Source organism: Epinephelus moara, chromosome 17 (assembly GCF_006386435.1).
Source record: "Epinephelus moara isolate mb chromosome 17, YSFRI_EMoa_1.0, whole genome shotgun sequence".
Classification (NCBI taxonomy): Eukaryota; Metazoa; Chordata; class Actinopteri; order Perciformes; family Serranidae; genus Epinephelus; species Epinephelus moara.
In genome coordinates, this window is record NC_065522.1 from 18,712,202 (window position 1) to 18,734,418 (window position 22,217).

The window sequence follows — 22,217 nt, forward strand, 5'->3', positions numbered from 1 at the left end:
AGCAGAGCTTCACATGTTGCTATGTAAACAATAAGACAGTATGCATAAGGGAGCTTATTTTAAGATCAGTGAATAGATTAATGCTTTTATGAGAAACTCTACACACTGGAGTCAAACCACATTTAAGCTCCATCAAACAACAGGCGAGCCTCAATCTGAGAAATCTGAGAAAATGCTCGGAAATCTCTTAAGGCATCTGATCACTCCCAGCTTTTAGATGGGATTTCTGAAAAGTCATCTTTCAATGACAAAGCCAAAAAAAATACTTAAAAGTGTGGAAAAGATCACTGCAGCTGTACTGTGTGCGAGGTGGAGCGATTGCCTGGTGTCTCCTGGTATTAACTGATCATGTGACAATGCCGTGATCCCAAAAATGAAGAGTCTACCTTTTGTATTCTCTTTGGGTCCTTAACTGGGGCTTCCCGTGGTGGGACTTTCCCAAACAGCTTCCACCCTGGATCCCTCTGCTCCACTGGCCGACTGTCCTTCACTCTCCGGGCAAACAGGCTCCTGAGAGACAAATGGAGAGGGGGAGTTAGATTTGAGGACAAACATATTAGGTCATTATGATGAAACAGCAAAACACAGAACACAAGCTATGATTGTAGTGTTCACTGGGGTCAATGTTTGGGCATTGAATGTGCCTGTGTCCTCGCTACTACACAAGCTCCCTACAGAGATAAGCTCACAAAAGGAATCTGTGGATTTAAGAACAAAAGTATACAACCACCCAGAGAGCACTTTAACAACCAGGGTGACATCATGAGCTGGCAGGCTGGTCAAGGTCACAAGGCTAATAAAACAAGATGCAGAACCCATTACACAGCAGCATTTGGAGACACCAACATGCTGTACGCTGCAGTGATCAGCAATTATACCTGTAGCTGCTGAAAACATGATAATCTTTGCTTCTTTCATTGAAGAATATGATCTTTCCACTTCAAATAACCACTTGTCTGTCTGCTCTGCCCTGCACTCCAATCTAAAAATCACCTGAACGCTCAGATGGAAGAGAGAGCGATCCGCACACCATGTTTATCTTCCATCCACCTGGTGTTTAAATACCACATGCGACGCTGCTGAAAAGCCGCTCTCTTTTCAGCAGCATTCACTGTATCATTAAGCCAGCTATTCCTTTCATTGATCCATCAGCGTGGTGTCGTCACAGAGCTGTTAGTGGGGGCTTTAATTAAGAGCCTGAATAGAGCCTGGCTGTGAAAAGACATGAAGAAAGGGGTCAAATAAAAAGGCCCTTCTGGCCAGGCCATGTGACATAACAGGCAGAGTAAAGGGCTGTAACATCATAGAGTCCATATCCTGCTGTTTGTCTAAGATGAAGATGCAATCTAAAGATTATAATCTATTAATTAATAGAAAATATTTGATATATTCAACATTTCTGCTGCACAAGTCACGTTGACACCACTTGGCCCTAACCCACTGGAGCCAGGGTTAACTACTGATTGGTTTATAATTCCATACATTTTAGTTCCAACAGTTAAAGCAGCACTAAATCACACGTACAGCAGTTGTGCTTCCCTGCCGATCATTGCTGTTTTCCAGCCAGTGCTCAAACCACGCAGCCCCCAGTCAAACTATACCACACATTACACAACTATCACCATCATTCCCACAGCAACAGCACCAGGCTGGGGGACGATTTTGGCAACTAGGCCACTGTGAAATTGCAGGCTTCTGGATACCCTAGGGCCTAGACAGACTTTCAGTCATAGGCTGCATTTCCAGCCAAGCATTGTCAGTATAGTACCATTACAACCGTACGTGACCCATACGGACATGAACCTAGACCCTAGATCTGCTTGGCAGTTTAACCTCAGACAGTACTCTCAAATGTAGGCTGGGTTGTTCCCAGATGGTAGTAGCCACATCACTGCTCCATCTAGCTCTCACTCAATTTCCTCTTCAGCGATGACACAGAGAGACAGCATGGAGTCCTCCACAGTGCGGGTAAAAATGAAGCATGAGATGGACAGGTGGTTTGGCATGGTATCAGCAGTGATGCAGGCATTGCGCCAACGCAGTGAAAAGGGAGCTGAGTTGAAAGGCAAAGCTCTCATTTTTACCAGCCCATCTGAGTTCTGACCCTCACCTATGGTCATGAGCTTTGGGTAATGATCAAAAGATTGACATTATGGATACAAGCAACCATAAATGAGTTGCCCCTGTAGGGTGGCTGGGCTCAGCCTTAGAGATAGGGTGAGGAGCTCAGACATTTAAAGGGAGCTCAGAGTAGAGCCACTGCTCCTTTGCGTCGAAAGTGACCAGTTGATGTGGTTCAGGCATCTGATCAGGATCCTTCTGGGTGCCTCCCATTAAAGGTTTTCCAGGCATGCCCAACTGGTAGGAGGTCAGGGGTAGACCCAGAACACTCTGGGGGGGATTATCTATATCATCTGATCTGGGAATGTCTTGGGATCCTCCTGGAGGAGCTGGACAGTGTTGCTGGGGACAGGGATGTCTGGAATACTTTGCTCAGCCTGTTGCTCCCACGACCCAGACCCTGATAAGCAATGAAAATTGATGAATGGAAGAAATGAAATGGAGCAACTTTCTTGGTACCCTCCACAACTTTGGACAATGGAAACATAAAAATGACCATCCTGAACTGGTTGGTGGAAAGACAGCTATACACAACCATGACACTCCAACCAATCACTCCAAACTTGTTCGCATTTTGCCCTTTTTAGATTTTTTAGCCTCGAAGACCTCATTTATGCTCATTTTTAGACACATATACAGACATGGATGTAGCTTACTGTCCGTACTCTGCGTTCATTTCATCCGTATTTGTGCATGTATTCTGAAAGCTTACAGATATGGATGAAATGTAGCAGTACCACCAGAGACCGTGTGGGGAGTGTAGCATAGTTTAAGACAGATACAACCAGAAGAGACAGCAAAGGCATTCAAACATGTCATTAAACATGTCATAGTGTAGTTAACGGCCTCACAGACCCTCGCCACCTACAACGCATCTACTGAATGTATCTATGCCATCATAAAGGATGTTGGAAGTATGAGGGCAGTGATGTTTACAACAGAGCTATCTATTTTCATATGTAGTGGGAGTATAAATTAGCCCTACGATGCTTTGCCATGCCGTATATGTTGCCCGTGTTGTAGAGTGTTCATTGATTAATGCGGCAACTCAGCAGCAGTTACTGCTTTCATTATGCTTCAGGATTATTTATCAACTTTAACACAACAATTCTGAAGTCAGATGCAGGGCATTATTATTGTTGAAAAGAGAAGGTGAATAACATATAATGAAAAGATGCCACTGGCTTAAAAATTCAAAAACTAATACCACTTTGACTGTTGCAGCCCTTGTAAAAATCAGTTTCCAGCTAACTAGCTAAACTAGCTAGCCTAAAAGAAATACCGCTAAAAACTGCAAAATCTTTTTAATAAAAGTATCTATAACAGATGCATTTCATAGGTCAGCATTATCAGGAGTATAAAATCATCTAGCCCTATTTATGTGAGTTATTGACCAAGACAAGTTGATTAAGTAATGGAGCTGTTAAACATCCTGACCAGGTGTTCACAGCCAGCAATGATGATTTATGAAACCAACCACAAACACACATTAACCACATTTCACTTCAGTTTATCTGTGACATTTCTGTCTCAAATCTAGGTTTGAGTTTTAGGACAGCTCTGCATGCTCAGTGAATGAGCACGTGGCTGCGTGAGCCAGCACGGCACATTCAACATTATTTACCTTCCAGTGGTAACACCTCAATCTTGCTTTGGCACGTTTTACATCAGTCTCACATATTTTCCACTCTGCTAACTGATGCTGTAGTACACAAAGATAACGCAAGCATTGGAAGGCATTTCCTCATTGTATGAGTGACTCAAGGCTTTAATAAGGAAGCTGAATGGCAACACAGACATTAAAGGCCAGCACATGCAAGCTGTGTCACAGATAGCAAACACAGTGCAACATACAGTGACATTTAGGCTTATCTTATTCAGCTATTTTCACAACAGCACATTGGAAACGCAGAGCAAAAAAAAAAGCAACCTCCAGCTTGGAACAAATTTTCTTTTCTTGGAAAGATAACAGACAAATCCAGGAAAATGTGAGGCATTAGAAACTTGTAGAGCAACATTTTTCATGAATAGAGCTGCGAAGAGAAGTTGTCATCTGAATACGAGAATATCTACTGTAATCAATGCAACCCAACTCCACCCAGAAAAAAAAAAAAGAAAATATCAGCTTTCAGTTCACAAGGAAGCAATGGGAAAGGATCTGAAAATGTGATCTAAAGAGAGGATGATAAAAGAAATGCAATAACCAATATCAACCCGAGAACTGAAAAAGAAATCTCAACTCAAGGTCCAATGACCTGAGCTTGAACCTTGTGCAAAGACTTCTTTTCTTCTTAAACTGCTATTTCCAAAGTCAATAATGAACTTTCAAGCTCTACCAGTGAATCATTTGTGAATTGTGAATCACAGATCACATGAATCAATTAGTTTTGGGCTTCATATTATGCAATACTATCAGTAAAGCCAGGCTTAGTTGAGATGGAAAAAACTATGTGTCAACAGGTTGTGAACTACGGGCAGTTATGAACTTGAGTAACCCCATGAACCACCATAAAACAATGCCACATGGATCAAAGTGCAGAGGCCACCTTTACAAAGCAAAGCCTGACTTTAAGTCTCAACTCTCAACACTTACTACATCAGTTTTCTGTACAGTTCATCAAAACATCACGTTCTCAGCTTTAGTGTACACCACCAAACAAATGTTCACAAAGCAGGAACATGATTTGCATTCGGTCCAGGCCAAGTATGCCTCAACGTGACAGCTGAATGGCTGCGGCTATGGTCGAGTGCTCAAGTGGAACGGCTAGAAAATGGCAGAGGTGCTTGTTTCTGTGTTGAGTTGGAGCTGAGGCTCTGCACTGCACTGGTTTGTGGAAAAGTCTCCCAAGAATTTTAGGATTTCAAAACACTTGTGTTCAGTCATGCTGTTTGCAAATAAGGTGATAAGATGTCCCAGTGGTTCTTAAGCTTCAACTAACATTGAGGACACCTGGCATGGAAATACCAAACAAGCTAGTACAAGAAGAGAGAAAGTACACTGAGTCTTTTCCTCATCGAAAAGACTATCAGTGAGCGGGACGTGGAGCTGCTCCAGGCGCATTTTTATAACAGTCAAACACAATTCAATAAATCCAGAGAATAGTGTGCATTTAGTCCAACAGAAAACAGTCAAACACAAATGCCATATTTTCAACTTCTAATCATAGCACTGTTACTGCTTGCATACAAAACACAGACAGAAATGGACAACAACAGGCCACAGTAGTTAAAAAATGTCAACCATGAAACTCCATTTTTTATGTCATCTGCCGGTATCCTACCTGTCAATGAAGAGAAGAAGTGATGGGGTTGCCATCCTGCACTCTCACCCAAAAAACACAGAGTCAAAATACTCCTCCCCAGAAAACACAGAGAAACAGGCACCTGGAAGCTGAGGCTCACAGAGGTAAAGAGTAAAAAAAGGAGAGCAAAAATTGAAGCTCTCCTTCAGTCAAGATTCAAACCTTCCATAGTTTGAGTACAAAAAGTCCCACACAGCCACTTTGTTGAGGCACAGTGAGATTGTGGAGGAACAGGCAATGAGAGGCCTGACTTAACAAATGGGAGGGGAGGAATGGGTGCGAAGAGAAGGAGTCTGAAGGGCACCGAGGGAATGAGTAACTACTCCATGTGAGGAAGGAGGGATAACAAAGATAACAGGGCAGAATGTTAAAGGGGGGTTCTGCCATTAGACACATGCTGTATCACACTAAATCTAATTATTCTATTTCATCTAAAAGCATTTACAGTAAAAACTAGAAAAGTGCAGTCAAAGTGCAGATGTCGGCCAAGAGACCACGGCTCCTAGCTCCCTTACAGTGAAGATGGAGGTAGGATGAAAAAGATATTTTTTCATCTCGTATCTCGTCTAACTTATGTGGATCATGATATATCAGGTATGGAATTAATCTGTAGAGGCTGGGATTCAAAATGAAACCAAACATTTCTATGTATGTCAAGTCTTTGAGCCACAACAAAGGCCAAAATGTGGCCTGCAGACTGGGTAAGGCTTCTTGTTTTTAGCCAATCCAATTCCCGGGAATGCATTTTGCCATGTGATTTTGTTGATGATTTGCAGCCCCTTACCAGCCGGTTAAGAGAAAGGAGGAGTCAGCAGTCAGTGACTGTATAAAGCAGCCAATAAAACAGCTTTTTTCAGCAACTGTGAATTTTGAGTCCTTGAGCATACAGTCATAAATGTGCACACAAATTATTAGGCTGACTGGTCCAGTAGTTTGCAAGATTAGCTGCTGACAGATAGATACACACACACACAACCCAATGCCTGACAAATATAAAAATCACATTACGAAGTGATGTGATACTGCCAAACATTAGTGTTAACACATGTACAATTTGTTTAAAAAATATGATTGACAGCGGCGCATACTCTGAGGCTGTACTTAGGCACAGCAATTCTAAAGTCAGCATACGCACAACGACAAAACTCATTTATGTTTACCATGTTCATAATCTTCATTTAGTATTTTAGCATGCTAACATTTGCTAATCAGCGCTAAACACAGCTCAGATAAGGCTGGGATGTCATTAATCTTTGCAAGTATTTAGTCAGAAATCAAAATGCTGGTCAAACTTTGACCTGCTGGTGGAGCTAAAGGATATTCAGAGTATCACTACGGTTAAAAGTATTAATGCTCAGGGTACCATGAATATATCAAACTCAGAACCCATTGGCCATCAATTTTAAGGACGATTCAGCCTCTGGGACATCTATACAAGTTATCTGCATATGAATGCAAATACATTTTAAAAAGCCAACATAAAGCTAAATCTTTGTCAGACAATAGCTGTTGGGTTTCAAGACTACATTTCAGCCAACTGTTTTGCTCACCACACAGGTTGTTTAACTGCATGCAACCAAAGCCTGCTCAAACATGATTAGTCAATACTTCACAGACTACAAACTGGAACCTGAATGCTTCCTATACCAAAATCTGGTCCAGCTGCCTGCGGATTCTGCATTCATATGCAGCTATCTGTTTATAGAGATTATGGATATATGCACCAAAATTTCATGGCAATCCAACCCATAGTTTTCGGGAGATTTCAGATTGGACCAAACTGTTGAAACAACCAACTGACATACTGGCACTACCGTCTATCCTGGCTACACTGGTTGTCATTATCAGCCCTGAAATTCTATACCACTGCCTCTCTTCAAGAAAATTTCATTTTACTGCATGCAATTAAGTATTAAATCAGTATTATATATGTTATGTAGAGTTATATAAGTTACAGTAATCATTGCAGGATTATTACTTTTTTTTTTTTTTTTTTTACAGTTCATTACCCAGCTCTGTAATGCTCTAATTAAAGGCACTCTGAAAAAAAACCCTTGAACCTCATCCAATCACAAACACATGTGGACACAGACACATGCATAAACCTACACATGCGCGCATACGCACACACACGTGTAATAAATAGCACAGCAGGTGTCAGGTTACAGCTGCGTTTACCAGAAGCCTGGTACAAAAGTGAAACAAAACTTAATAAATAAAAGTTTGAATAGGTGCTGTGAAATCCCCTTCCCTGTTCATTCAAGGAAATCTCTGGGCCTCAACAGAAAGTGGAATGTGGCAAAGCAGTGAGAGGAAATTAACGGCCTGTCTGATGATTTCTTTCATCAAGGCCAGTGAGTGTGAAGCCAACTTTAGAAATACTTCAAAGAACTACAAAATAACATCTCTAACTTTGTCGTTCATCAACACAGTCAGAACAAAGCACATTGCTGATTGCTTGTTGATGTGCTCATTGTTTCTTTCAAATGTCTCTAAAGTGATTTAATTATGCATTTGACTTTGAAGGGATAGTGCACCCAAAAATGAAAATTCACCTATTATCTACACACCCATATGCCGATGGAGGCTCAGGTGAAGTTTTAGAGTCCTCACAACACTTGCGGAGAAAGTGTTGGAAAAACGTCATTTGTTTTTAGCACAGTTCAAATGATGTTTTTCCAAACAACTTTTTATGTTGGGGCTTCAGGACACTTGGATCACTACAGAGGAGCAGTATGGAGATATTTGGTGGTTTCAATTATGTGTTTTTGGACGTCTGAATCTGGGGCACTGTCAGCCTCCATTAGGTGTAGTTGTGTTGCTACTACCCCCTCTCCCCTTGAATCTCTGCAAGTGTTGTGAGGACTCTAAAACTTCACCTGAGCCTCCATCAGCATATGGGTGAGTAGATAATGGGTGAATATTCATTTTTGGGTGCACTATCCCTTTAATTAATCAATTAATTAATTAAATAGTTGCAGATTAATTGTCTGTTGATTGTCAATTAATCAACTAATCATTTCAGCTCTACAAAAAACCCTGAAAATCACAGACTGATGATACCAAACAGACAATCTATTAGAGACAAATAAATTAAAGCATGGTTATGCATATATATTTAAAAACACTGGGTGGCTAATGGCTGGTATCTGAAAAGGTAAAACACTGCTCCCTAAGCCGCTCTCTCTGCAATACACGTGTACCTATTCAAGAGGAAGGAACACCACACTACCCATCATACCCATTCAGAACTGGGAAGTAACACTCTACATGCAACAGTATCCTCTTTACAAACAGAGCAGCAGTTCGGTCCCCCAGAGTGATGCAGCTTCTCTGTGGGCCAATCAGTAACTTCCGAGGAAATTCCTCAGCCAACGAAGGTGGGGTATGTGGCATTAGGACATGAAGGGTGACCCCTGATTTATAAAGGCCAAGTTGCTTTTCTTTGAAAGAATAAATGACCTTGTTTTTGTCAGCCATGTTTTATTTCATGCGTAGTCATGTGCTGGTCTGTAATTAATCTTCGTGTCCTTGCTTAACTTCTTAGGGAGGTTCGTTCACTAAACTGTAGCAGGAATATGCAGCTTTTTGTTCAAAAGACGGTCACTTGCTATGTGAGCTGTAACATGCAAGAGGGTGGGAGGGGTGAGGGATGTCTTGGCTAAGCAAGGTTTGTAAAGCAACTTTGAGCAATGCCTACCTCTGTGTAACTTCTATAAGGCCTTTAACAAAGAGTCTGTGATGAGAGGAAGTATAGAGAGGATAATCATCTCACTGAGGTGGCCTACAATGATTCTTTTTCTATTTTTGGCTGCTCATGGCCAAAGATTATCCATGTTTTTTTTCTTGTTATATCCAGATGATGTAATGTGCAGACAGACATAGAGACGTTTTGTTTTATATGTTTTACAAATTACGTGAGAGGTTTAGATGGTTAACCACACCTGCCATCATAGATCTTGTCAGCCTATTGTTGTGTATTATGTATAAATATAGGTGTGGTTTTCACTTCTCAAACATTTTGACCTGACGAAGATCCAAGTAGTATCCAAACGTCTTAATTAAATAGAGTAAGTGTGCAGTTGTCACATTTTATGCCTCTGTGCCAGCGATAGCCGTGGCTGCAGGCATTATGTTTTTGGGTTGTCTGTTTGTCTGTACATATCTCCATGCCATTCTTGTGTGAACCCTTTATCTGAACACCTTGAGGGAATTTCTTTAAATTTGGCACAAACGTCCACTTGGACTCAACAATGAACTGAATGGATTTTGATGGTCAAAGGTCACTGTGACCTCATCTGTCTCATTCTTGTGAATGAGCTATCTTGCCTTGAGGGAACTTTTTTCAAATTTGGCACAAATGTTCACCTGGATTCAAAGATAATTGATTAGAATTTGGTAATCGAAGGTCAAATGTCACCATGACCTTGCCTCCATCTCATTATTTTCAACGCAATATCTCTACAAGGCAAAAACTTTCACTTGGACTCAAGAATTACCAAATTAAGATTTGGTGGTTGAAGGTCAAAGGTCAAGGTCAGTGTGACCTAAAAAAAACATGTTTTGGACATAACTTAAATTAATTATTATGAAAGCAAAAAAAGACATTTTATATCCAAAAGGTCAAAGGTCAGTATTACTGTGACATCACAATGTTCTTCAAAAACCCTTTTCTGGCCATTACTCAACATCATAACTCAGGAACAGAAGGGGAGACATTTGGTCAGAGTTGGAGTTAGAGTTGTTGGCAAATATATTAATAAACTGCACACAACTACACTGTAGTGTGTCATAAACAATTTAATAAATGTTAATATACTGCTAATTAATGTAAAATAAGGAGGTTAATGTAACATGTTATTGCATCAGTGCTGGCTAAAATCTGTGGATAACTGCAGGTATGCCTGCAATCAAATTATATATGAAGAAATTTTTCACCTTCATCTTATGTAACTTTGTGCATATGTCTCAGTAGAGGTGACAAATCCAAAAGAATGAATGACGACATAATAAAGAATATGGAGCCATGCATTTCTAGTTTGACTCAAGCTCAACAACCATCTCAATTTCCCCGTGTAAATATGAACATACCTGTTGAATAAGCTTGCTAGAGGTCCCAGTTTCTTTTGCCTGCCATCCTCCTCCTGTTGCCTGACCCCAGACCCTGGATGAGGTCGTACAGGACTCCATAAGTCTCCGGGGTTTCCCGGTGATGATGACAGCGTCACATCTGAGAAATGACCTACACTGCTGTCATCTGTCTCTAAGGTAACAATGGCGCTGGAGTCAGAGGTGACGGTGAAATCCAAGATGTCTTCATTGGAAACCGACAGCTCGGTGCTCATGCTGGACACACTGCACACAGAGATATCATCGCTGCGGTTTAAAGCTCCACCCCCGAGACCCATCCCTGTGGTGGCGGATAATCTAAGGCCAGGGCTGAAGAGGCGGATGGAGTCGTACCCGCTGCGGGGGAAGGTGGAGGATTTACGGATGCCGCTGCCATCAGAGGGATCATCATCCAAAGTTAAAGTGGCGGGAGAGTGGTCACTGGAGTCCGGGATGAGGCCTCCCTCACCTGAGCGTTGGTGGCTGTGGAGGATGGGCTCTGGAGGGTTGATCTCCAGAGTCGGGATACCGGAGTCCTGGGAAGTCAAGCTGTGGCTGTCCTGGTTCAGGTCCGAGTAGCTTTTCTGGGGGCTGCAATAGTAGATAGGGGTAGAGGAGCAGGATGGATTGTAACTGGACAGGACGGGTTCGCTGTGCGGGGCTATGCTGGGTTCATGGCAGTGGTGGTTGGTATGATCGTGGAGGTCAGAAGCAGGCGGGTCCGTTATTACACAGCCATTCTCCACTATGGCTTCTCCAGACACACCTTTAAAAGAATATGAGATTCAGTTAGCTTGTTTTTACACATATTTTCAACCGCTTTTAATGACTGGTATTCAATTATATTTAATAAGTTAAGTTGTGATTGTGAAAGCTAAATTAATTAACACATTAATTTGTAGTGATGCCTTTATGTGACCTGAGCTCAAAAGGTGACCAGCCTTTCTATCCAGCGGCTGCAGGGCCCTAAACTGTGGACTGACCTGCCACAGGTCTACCTCTCTCTCTCTCGCTTTTCAAAAAAAAAAAAAAAAGACTATTTACTCTGCTTTTAATAAAAGGCACCATGTGGTGTTTTTAACAAATAGTGGTGCTATGAAGCAATGCTTTTTTTATCAGTATCTTTATTATGTAGCACCTTTCATACAGGTTAGAGAAATTCAAAGTGCTTTAGATGACTGGCAAGCTGATAATAAGACGGGACAAATGTTAACAGTGAAACAACTTAAGACTAATGCACAAGAGATCTAAAAATAATGAAAATGTAAACATTTAAGCTATACTTTTGAGATGATAAAAGCAGATTTGGTATAATACCCTACTATGAGCTTCTTGCCTGCTGGCTGGGACTAAGTTCTGGAGAATGTCATTTTGTGGCCAGTTTAAATGTTTTATGATCCCTTATTTGTTAGTATCTCGGGAATAGTCACAAGGACAGGGGCAACGTGACAAACATTCTTGTCAACAGTTCCACTGGTGGTGATACAGAAATGAAGCAAGGAATTCAAGGAAGAAAAAACTGCTAGCTTGTAAAGATAGATGTAAACAATGAAGCTTTAAAACTATTTTTTAAACTGACTTTTCAAATAATTTTACAAAGAAGATGATGCATTTAGCACATTTGTTAGGCCTCAACTACTCATTTTGGTGAGAAATACTAAATTTAAAATAACTTTTCAAAGCTCCACAGGGTACCTTTAGTTCTTGATCTGTCTGTTGTATGTATTTTACAGTATCCTATTGTGTTTTCATGCCATTTTATGTATTTGTATTCATCTTCTAGTGCCATAGTTCTTTTATTTAGCTTTTCTCATATGTACTGTAATGTTCTATATACTGTCGCTACTACTATAGACCAAATCACAGTGTTTGTTTGCAATTACCTTCAGGTAGGAAATCCCTGTGTCAAATACATAAAATTAAAATTCGCTGAGCACACGTTGCCTCTGTTGGTTAGTTTTAGCCACCTGAAACAATCTATATCAGTCTAAGTGTATGCTATATTCCTTGCAGACAGCCCTCTCGACAGGAAGCTGAAGCCATTATCTCAAAGCCACCACACTCCATTGACAGAAAAAGTCATTTTACTTTGCAGAACTCAAGACCTGTTGGTCTACCTCTGGCTCAAATATAGTTTGTAAGGTAAAGCAGGGCAAATAATCCGAATATGGCGTACACCTAAACTGATAGTTTTTTTTACGTAGCTAAAATACATTTTGCTGCAGCCCCTACCACAGCAGTACACTGCTTAGCTCCCATACCAGTAGATTCGGTTTGTCTAAGACTCTAGTAAAGCAACACAGTACATACATAAAATGAGCACAGCAGAAACCTCAGATAGGTCAGACCACAGTGTTTAACTATATATATCTTTAAAAACATTACAGTCATGGCTGAAAATGCCAACAGAAATAAACACGTTTGCCGATTTCACATCTCAACGACTGAATTTAACTGCTAGTTGCCTGCCCGGTAGTTATTATTGTTGTTAGTGTGACGTCACTAACAACAATAATAACTGATTAATTGTCATCTATTCATTAAAACTGTCAAACATTCACTGGTTCCATCTTTTCAAATGTGAGAATATGCTGCTTTCGCAATCTTTATATTACTGCAAACTGAACATTGTTAGGAGGTGGAGTGTTCCTCAGAGATAACATGTAATTTGAAGAAGTCCCTTTGTGAACAAGGCTAATTAGCAACCAGGCAAAGTGGGAACTGGGGGTGTTTACCATCTGGCCATTAAGATTGTGGCTGTTTAAGTAATTACTGGTTTGTTTGGTAATATTATATGCACCATGGAAGCACAAGGTGAGGTGACATCTGCATTAACACAACATTTTTAACTACTAAGCAATACATACACAATGCAGGGAAAGTGGGCTAAAGTTTGGGGGTCATCGGGGCCAAGAGCTCATTTTGCCCCTGGGCCCCCTATGTAGTTAATCTGGCCCTGACTGTGATAGCAATTATCAAACATTTTATAGACTACATGGTCAATTTAAAAAAAAGAAAATGGCATGACCAACTCTACGAAATACAATACTACCAAAGGTTTCTTCTGATTAAGCATGGCGTCTGAGATAATGGGCGTGGAAGCCTTGAGAGGTGAAAACTAATCCCAAGCAGGTTGTAACTGGAGTCTGTGCTGTAATGTGAACAGGGCCCCAGCGGGGATACATCTTACTTTAACACCAGCTGGGCAGCTAAGCTAAAGCCTGTGTGTCAAGCTCTCAGGCTGCACTCATTGAGCTTCTGACGCCCATGGACAGAGACACTTGCACCCCTCCGATTTCAAACTCAACAATTTTCAAGAATCGTCATTGCTTCAGACACATTTGACAGAATCATAGTGTTGTAGCTGTACACGGAGGTGTTCTGTTTTTCAGCAAAAAATCCTGTCTGTGCTTGTCAACTGTAAGGGCTCTGAACACACACACACACACACACACACACACTTCTATAAAGAAATAAATAAGTAGGTAAAATAAATACACTTTTGAAGTGCTCTTTGTTCTCCTAATGGTTGACACACAAAGCCAGATTTTTAGCCAAGCTCTAAACCCTGACCTGCAGGTTGTCATGTGAGCCTGGTAGACTTTGTCCCAAAACACAGCAACAGGTTGGTCCTGTGCAACTGTGGAAATGATCTACGACCAGACGTCACTAAAAATGTCAGAATCTGTACACACGGACTCATCAGTTATTATCATACTGCTGAAAAACTACAACTATAATTGTTTGAAATGCATTATATTTAAGAACAAATGCAATGTCCCTCATTAGGTTTTAACCACAAAGCATTAGCAGTAAAGGCCACACCAACACATACATGCATGCTCTTGTTTTTGTAAGTCATAATAAAAGGTTGCTGTTATTATCTATCAACTGAAACACCCATTTGAGTACACACACACACAAATCTTGTTCTGTGAGTCATGACATTACTATCAATAGTATCGCTTTCAACTTAGGTTAACATTGCATCGAAAATGTGGAAATGTGGGCAAACGCATGAGTGACTTTTTTGAGAAAGTGGTTCTCTCTTTGGGTTAAGACATAATACACATTTTTGAGTGGCACTTCTTGAGCCACAGATTGGAATGCATGGTGCAATGCATATAAGACGGGGCACATGACATGGGAAATAGTCTCTAGTTTTCCTGCCTGTATAGATATGAATTCAGAAGTTTTTTGCTTTTAACACAAACATTTAATTTCTTGGCATTTTTAATATTCAGAACTACTTCTCAAGTAGTTTTACAAATAAAACCTGCAGGACAGTGGCGAGCAATGAACAAATCCAAGTAGAAAAAAGTTCAAATTTTATCTGAGCACGTGCAGCTTGGTATTAATATGCAAAACTGACCAAAACACTGGCTGCTAAGAGTCATGGTTTACTAACCAACTTAAATTTTATCTCAGCAAGTGCCATTTTAAATGTATGCCGAACTGACCACCATTTTCTAGCCTCGTTAATGACTGGTTTCAACTCACATATTAAGAGTCATTACATTAAGTTTGTGGTTAAAAGTTAAGAAATTGTCTCAGAAGGTGGCCTTTAGTGTGTTAAATGTATGCCGAATTAAACACTGGGCTAAAATAATCACAAAATGCTACGTGCCATGGTTTATCAATTGTATACATGTACAATATTCGGGATCATATTTAACTCACATAATTTTAAAATGCAGTTTAGCGTAACCTGTGATGTTACTATGGAGAGCAGCGCACACTGTATCAGGGCAGAGTTCATGTGGTATGAGTGTTAACAGTGGTAAATACAGAGGGTCTGACAGCACATCATGGTAACGTTAACCTACCACAGCGGCTGTCTCTCCGGTCCTGGGTACCGTGTGCCGTGTTCGCCATGTTGCCGCTTGATGCTACAGGTGGGTGGCAGGTAGCCGCCGGCTGGAGCGGTCCATGGTGATGCTGTGACCAATGCTGCACCGCCCTCACCTCCCTGCCTCCTCAGCGCAGCTTAGAGTACACAAACAGCAGCAGGGTGAGGACATTTGTCGGGACAAACACTTACATTCACCTCGGGGAGGCAAATAAAGGAGGCCGGTAAACATAAACTCCACGTCGGTCCAACTGGACTTGCTCGCCAAGTGCACTTGCTGTTGACGCCAACTCAATGATTTCACCAGCGCTTCCTCAAGTGCACTCAAAGCAAGTTAAAATGCGAAAGACATTATTTTGCTGTCACGGCGTTACTACGAGAGAGAAAACACTTCTCCGGTGTTATATGAGCGAGCACGTTTCACAAGTTTGTCCGGTATCGTTAACAATTCATACCTGTTTTGACGCTTCCGCCGCCATTTTAAAACAAACTTGTACCGAGAGTGCGGTGTAATCGAGTCAAGAATGCTCACCGTCGATAGATTCACCTGTCTGCTACTGAAGGCATTAATAATCGACCGAGCGACCTGAGCACCTACAGGATCGTATGAAGGCGTTTTTGTTTGTTTATTTCGACACGGTCTATAGTTTTGGAAATTGAAGTTCATTTCTTAGACTGATAATAGGTGTTACAAAGTGTTACAACTGTTGTTAAGGTAGTAAGTAAAATATTGTAATTTTATTTCCATTTTCAGGCGCCAAAATAGTGTTTTCTGCATTGATATTCGGAATAGTCTTCCTACAGGTATTTGACTGGGCAGTAAAATTGCCATGTTGACTGAAACCATGGGCAGATTATAAGACAGTGGGCCCCTGGGCACAGATATGCAACGGGCCCCACCAACTCTCCTACATACTGTAGAAGCAAGACACGCAGATTTAATGGTATTTGTAATTGTGTGTCTCTTTGTAGTCATAATGCATCTTTTCATCATTTTTTGTCTCTTTGTGGTCATTTTGTGTCTCCTTGCAGTAGTTTTGAGTCTTTATGTGGGCATGTGGTTGTTTTTGAGGTCATTTGATGTCTAGTTAAGGTCATTTGTGCCTCTTTGGGGTCATTTTGTGGGGTTTACTGGTCATTTTTTGTCACTTTGTAGGCACCTTGTGCCTCTTTATTGCCATTTTGTGTCTTTTTGTAGTCGTCTAGGTGTCTGAGGCAATTTTGTGTCTAAATTAGGTAATTTGTGCCTCTGAGATAATTTTAGTCAGGTTTCCTGGTCATTTTTTGTCACTTTATAGGCATTTGGTATCTGTGGTCATTTTGTGCCTCTTTGTAGCTGTTTTGTGTCTTTAATGTGGTCGTTTGGGTGTCTTTAGGTAATTTGTGCCTCTTTGAGATAGATTTGTGACTTACTTGGTAATTTTGTGTCTTCGTGGTTGTTTTGCCCATTTTTTGTATTTATTCTCTTTGCAGCTCCTTTGCATCATCTTTTTTTCTTTGTCATTTTGAGTCTCTTAGTCGGTCCATGTTAATTTGTGATAAATTTGGCAAGCGGTACCAGGGGGCCCTCTGAAACTTTGGGCCCCTGAGCCTGTGACACATAGGCCCATTCAGTAATCCATCCATGACTGAAACTTAATCACATTCAATCAAACTTATCTTTGTTACATGTGTTTAGATTATAATACAGTCAACTTTGGGACAGCACTTCTTCCAAAAATATACTAAAAGTGCAAAGGAAATTTAATTCAAGTCAATAAAGGTTTATTTTGTTACCACCACTAGTGCCACATTATACAAAATATTGAACTTAATTTCCAATGTGTAAGCACAACATATCAAATTATGTCAGATGTATACCTCTTTGTAACTTCTAGTAAGTTTGGCCGAAAAATAAATACATTTAGCCAAATGCACGCAATGGTAATATTATTTCATTGCAACCTATCGAATGGACACAATCATGTCCAAAAGTATATAGCTCTTGTTTTTTAAGTGGCCACTCACAACACAAATGTGAGGTTTTTTTAATGGATGGTTCTGAAAATGTTTGAAGCTTTTACTGTGATATTAACAGAAAATGATAATGAAACTAAAGCCTGACATGTGATTTGGTTAATGAGCTGGCTGTTCCTCCTACAGCATTGTCACCCTGCCCTCTAGTGTCACCATGAGGTCGTGGACCTAAAATGTAAAGCTGCTTTTGTCTCCTGTGGAAGTCACCACTGGGGCAAATACACTAAGTGAAAAGGTAAGAAGCAAAATAAAACACAGGGAAAGTCATAGGCTGAGGTTTGGTTTATTCCTTTATTAGATGTTAAGAAAATCCACAATGAAACAAAATAATTTACTCAGGGAGTACATGAAATTAGAACAACACAGCTACTCGGGACAGATGGGATCGAGGAACATAGAGGAAGGGGGGAGGGTGAAGGAGCGTCTAGGTGGGAATGAAAAGACGAGGAAAACTCAAGTTTTCAGTGCTGGATATGTTCTTCAGACCACAGTGCAATCGAAACTCAGCGACCCCTGTCAGTGTCGTTCCAAATGCATATACCCTCACTGAATGCATTTTCTCATCATACGTTTGTTTTTTCTTTAACACGGCCTACCAAAATGGAAGAATTCAATGGAGAAAGGTGTGATGTATTCCTTTCAACTCCCATGTAAGTGCTTTTTGTGACTTTGCTTCTTGCACTCATTCACTCACAGATTCACACAGTCATAACATTCTTTCAATCACTGATTTAACCTCACTTGTATTTTTTTTTAACCAAAATATTTTGTTGAATCCAACATAAAACGAGTGATGTTTGCATGCTGCATTTTTAACGAAACCCCATGGGTTTTTTCTCCCAGGCGTCCCTCACTCAAAAGTAATCAACATGCAAAATTAACTGAATGACTTTTCTCCATATATTCTTGAATGTTAACATGCGCCAAGGTATTGCATAGAGGACTCAGGGCTCTTGAATTCCCCTCCACATTGCTTATGCAATCTACAATGGCTTAGTTCTTTTTTTTTTTTTCCCCTCCTAAAACTATAGCTCTAAGTTAATGACAGTCACTTCTGTGGTTTGCTTGGAAAGAACTCCTGTCAATAATTTCTGCTCTACAATCAAAGAAAGGTTTTACATTAATGCATCAATGCACTGTCACAGGTCTGAGTGTAGATTATGCAGTATGCTTATATTAAAAAATTCCTGAGTGTCTGATGACTGTCAAAGAAAGGTGACAAGACCCTGAAGTTGGAGTACCTTTCATTCAGCTACTTAGGGGTCCTTTTTTCTTTTCTTTTTTCAATTGAAGTGGCATTGGATTGAACAAACCGTGGGCCTGTATATACAATCTTTGCATTTTTAAAATGAGGAAGCCATTTCCGAAGCCATGCCTGTAACAGAGACACCTTCACCTGCGACAGTGCATTACAGAGTGTCTGCTCACACTGCTGACACATTTTAATTGCCCATTAATGGAGGGATGGTTTTTAGTTATCTGTGCTTCAGTTTTACGCTATGTGACAGATAAGTCACCCTGTTTCTGTCCTCATAACCCTTTCGGAAAATTTTAAATTGAAGGTCCAGTGTGTAGGATTTAGGGAGACATAGTGGCAGAAACGTAATTTAAGTATGTTTTTCTTTCGTGAATAATCATCTGAACATAAGAACTGTGTTCACCATGTTGCACCGCCATGTTTCTAGAGTAGCCTGGAACTGACAAACCAAACACTGGCTGCATTTTTTTAACGTGGCGCTGCTTCATGAATTGTTTTTACGGATTCAAATCACTGTGTCTGTGTGTTCTGGAGCGATGAGACCTCCTTGGATAATTCTGCCTCCGGTAAAAACCTCCTGAATGTCTGGATCTTAAGTAATCAAAGAAGAACTTGAGCACAGATAAGCAGGTGCCTAGCTAGCAGCCCGTCTCTGACATGCCGAAGTGTCTGAGAAACACTATTTGTGGTGTGAAACTCATTTATTCAGTGTTTTTACCAGTTTTAATCACCTGGTCTGTTTGTTTTGGAGAGGAAGAGACGTCTGCGGGTAATTCGGCTCCAAGTAGAAACCTCCTGAACAAAGAACATTTAAGGAATCCTAAACAGGGGAAATTTTAATTGGTTGCAATCTGCACTGCTAGATTCCACTAAATCCCCATAAATCTTACACACTGCTCCTTTAAAAACAAAATTAAAAACAGCAGATATTACGAAATGCAAAATGCATTTATCTGCATATGCTTTGACTTAATTTTCAAAGGACAGGTCGCAATACGGGCCGGTCCAACCACACCTCATGGACTTGATAGCTAATTTGTTTAGGGTGTGTTTCAAATTTAGGGCGCACAAATACATTTGCATTTTTTGGGAATGTATGTCTTAGCATACATTCACATTTCTCTGAGATAAAGTTCTAGTACACTCATTCTGAACCAGTGCCTTCACAAGTTCTGCTGCCAACACACACACGCACACACAGTGAGACATTACTCAATATTTCAATAAGATATATTGTAAACCAAAAAAAATAAAAACACACCTCATATGGAAAAAAAAAGCATTTGTACCTTAGTGTAATTATGTCATGTTTTTGGTTTGACCACCGCCCCCCGCCACTTATTTTGATATACGTTTGTTTAGTTGCAGCGTGGACAATGAACCATCAGTCAATGCTGATTTTGTCCGTTCTGCTTGGGGACAAGCAACTGAATAGATGTGTAGCAACATGAGATTTAATACCTGCAAGTATTTCTGCTTCAGCTGTTACAGGCCTGACAACTAAGAGGTTACCTTAAAATAAAAACCAAGCCACATTAAGCAAGAAACGCCATCAGGCTAAACTTTTTTTTTCTTTTCTTCTTTTCACAAATTTTCGCAAAAAGATATTCATGGAGTCTGACTGTCTGGACTACAAACAAAACTAGGCTATGCCGTCTACTTATCACAGCCATATTATGGAACTGCAACTTCAAATTGAACATATTTATAGCACCAATAGTCTGTACCATAGAAATTACAAAAAATTAAAACAAAGTTTCATTCAGTTGAACACAGGTGTCTGCAGAAATGGCTGTAGTCATGTCTTTTCATGATGGGTCTTTACCCCAAAACACAAACTTTTTTTTCTTTTTTTTCTCCCCAATTCTTTTACAGCATTGCATTTCAAGTAGATTATTAGTATTTTTTCCAACAAAACTCCTTTTTGATTTCCTGTTTTTTTAATTTTTAAAGGTTTTTTTATATTTTAGCCTCACAAACCATACTATGTCTACTACTAGCTTTTGTAAGACTATCACCATTCAAAAATCAGACTCATTTATAACTTTTCACACATGGGGAATTTAGGGATATTTAGAAGAAAGCTGCACACATTCTCTACTTCACATTCAGAAAGTCGTTCAAACAAACTATTTAAATTAAACTCTCAAATTCTTACACAACTCAAAAATCTCAACATCCTTATATTGTCTTTCTGAACACAAGATGGAAAGTAGAGGATGCGATAGCAGTCATTTCACACAACATTATGTTCAACTAGAAAAAGAGGAGTGAGACTGGCTGGACGAACGTACATGCACAACCATTCAGATACCACCAACTACCAGTATCCTAGCTCAAAAGCAAAAATGGTGGGAACAAAACTGACGAGGATAGAACAAAAGATTGTCCCTACAACCTAACTGTGAGACTTGAATGAGGACCAGTGTACAGAAGAATCAAATGAAACAAATTCTAAAATGCCTAAAATGCATGTCTGCACATTGCATCACTCAAAGACAGAACATATTTTTTTCTCTCACTTTTTGTTGATCTGATTGTTGATTACACAAGGTTTTAAGTTAGTAAATGAAAACCAGCAGGGTTATGTGTGGGAGTTTTGGAGGGGTGTGTCAGAAAATTAGCCTACATTAGGTTTTCCAGCTCTGAGATGACCCTGAATCTTTGCTGGTAGAGGTCCAGTCACAAAAGGAGAGGAAGGTTTCCTCTCTATGGACAGGTGTCCTCTGCAAAACTGGAGTATTCAAATGTTGCTGCTCCCTGGAGAAAGAAGTCAGGCAAAATGGTTAGACTGTTGCACACGTTATATCCTGCTGACTGTTCACTGCACTGTACTTTACCTTCTGCTTCTGTTGCATTTCCTAACTGACCCCTCAGATTCTGCGGCCCAATTAGGAATTACAGCTTGACTGCCACTGTAAATGTTTTGCTCAATATCCCTCACTGGATTCAGGGTTTTTTTTGGGGAGTTTTTCCTTATCCGCTGCGAGGGTCATAAGGACAGAGGGATGTCGTATGCTGTAAAGCCCTGTGAGGCAAATTGTGATTTGTGATATTGGGCTTTATAAATAAAATTGATTGATTGATTGATTGATTCAGATAGTCATTAACAGAAGCTGGTGGCCAGTCGTGTGTAGCACTGAGTTACATCTATAGAGAGTGGAGTGTGGATCTTGTGCCCAACCCTTCCTCCCACAAAAGATGGACTGCTCTGTACTACCCACTACAACCATCATACTTGATTTCAAATGTAGTTTTCATTTGTAGTTAAATAAGTTTCAGAGACAGTGCTTACTTTCTCTGTGCTCTTGAATCCCTTTTAAAAGGATAGTTCAGATCTCTTGAAGTGGTGCAGTATAGTCAGCATATTACATACAGAAGATAAAAGTCAAACCACCCCTAGTTTTGAAAATCAGGCTGGAGTCTGACACAGATGCTAAGCAGTGTAAAGCTGAGGGGGGGGCAGCAAACATTTTTTAGCAACCCAAAAAAGTCTCACCTCAAACAATCAATATCAATTTACACTATATAATAAGAATATATATATATATATATATATATA

At 40.2% G+C, this 22,217-nt stretch overlaps 2 protein-coding genes across 5 annotated transcripts in view; both read right to left on the reverse strand.

Annotated features, from left to right (window-relative positions):
• Window positions 1-15,872, reverse strand: part of tbc1d14 (TBC1 domain family, member 14) — a 47,014-nt gene extending 31,142 nt beyond the window's left edge. Inside the window, exons 1-4 of one of the 2 annotated variants that reach the window (XM_050068101.1) lie at window positions 15,837-15,872; window positions 15,359-15,518; window positions 10,515-11,298; window positions 387-510 (exon numbers count right to left, since the gene is read on the reverse strand). In XM_050068101.1, coding sequence (XP_049924058.1) covers window positions 387-510; window positions 10,515-11,298; window positions 15,359-15,407 — 957 coding nt within the window. In that variant the 5' untranslated portion in view covers window positions 15,408-15,518; window positions 15,837-15,872. Of the gene's footprint in view, window positions 1-386; window positions 511-5,402; window positions 5,643-10,514; window positions 11,299-15,358; window positions 15,519-15,836 lie in introns of those variants that run through there. The other variant, XM_050068102.1, reaches the window with a different exon arrangement.
• A 1,797-nt stretch (window positions 15,873-17,669) lies between these two features.
• Window positions 17,670-22,217, reverse strand: part of kiaa0232 (KIAA0232 ortholog) — a 15,817-nt gene continuing 11,269 nt past the window's right edge. For all 3 annotated transcript variants that reach the window (XM_050068098.1, XM_050068099.1, XM_050068100.1), the window contains one exon: window positions 17,670-21,415. In XM_050068098.1, coding sequence (XP_049924055.1) covers window positions 21,399-21,415 — 17 coding nt within the window. In that variant the 3' untranslated portion in view covers window positions 17,670-21,398. The remainder of the gene's footprint in view (window positions 21,416-22,217) is intronic.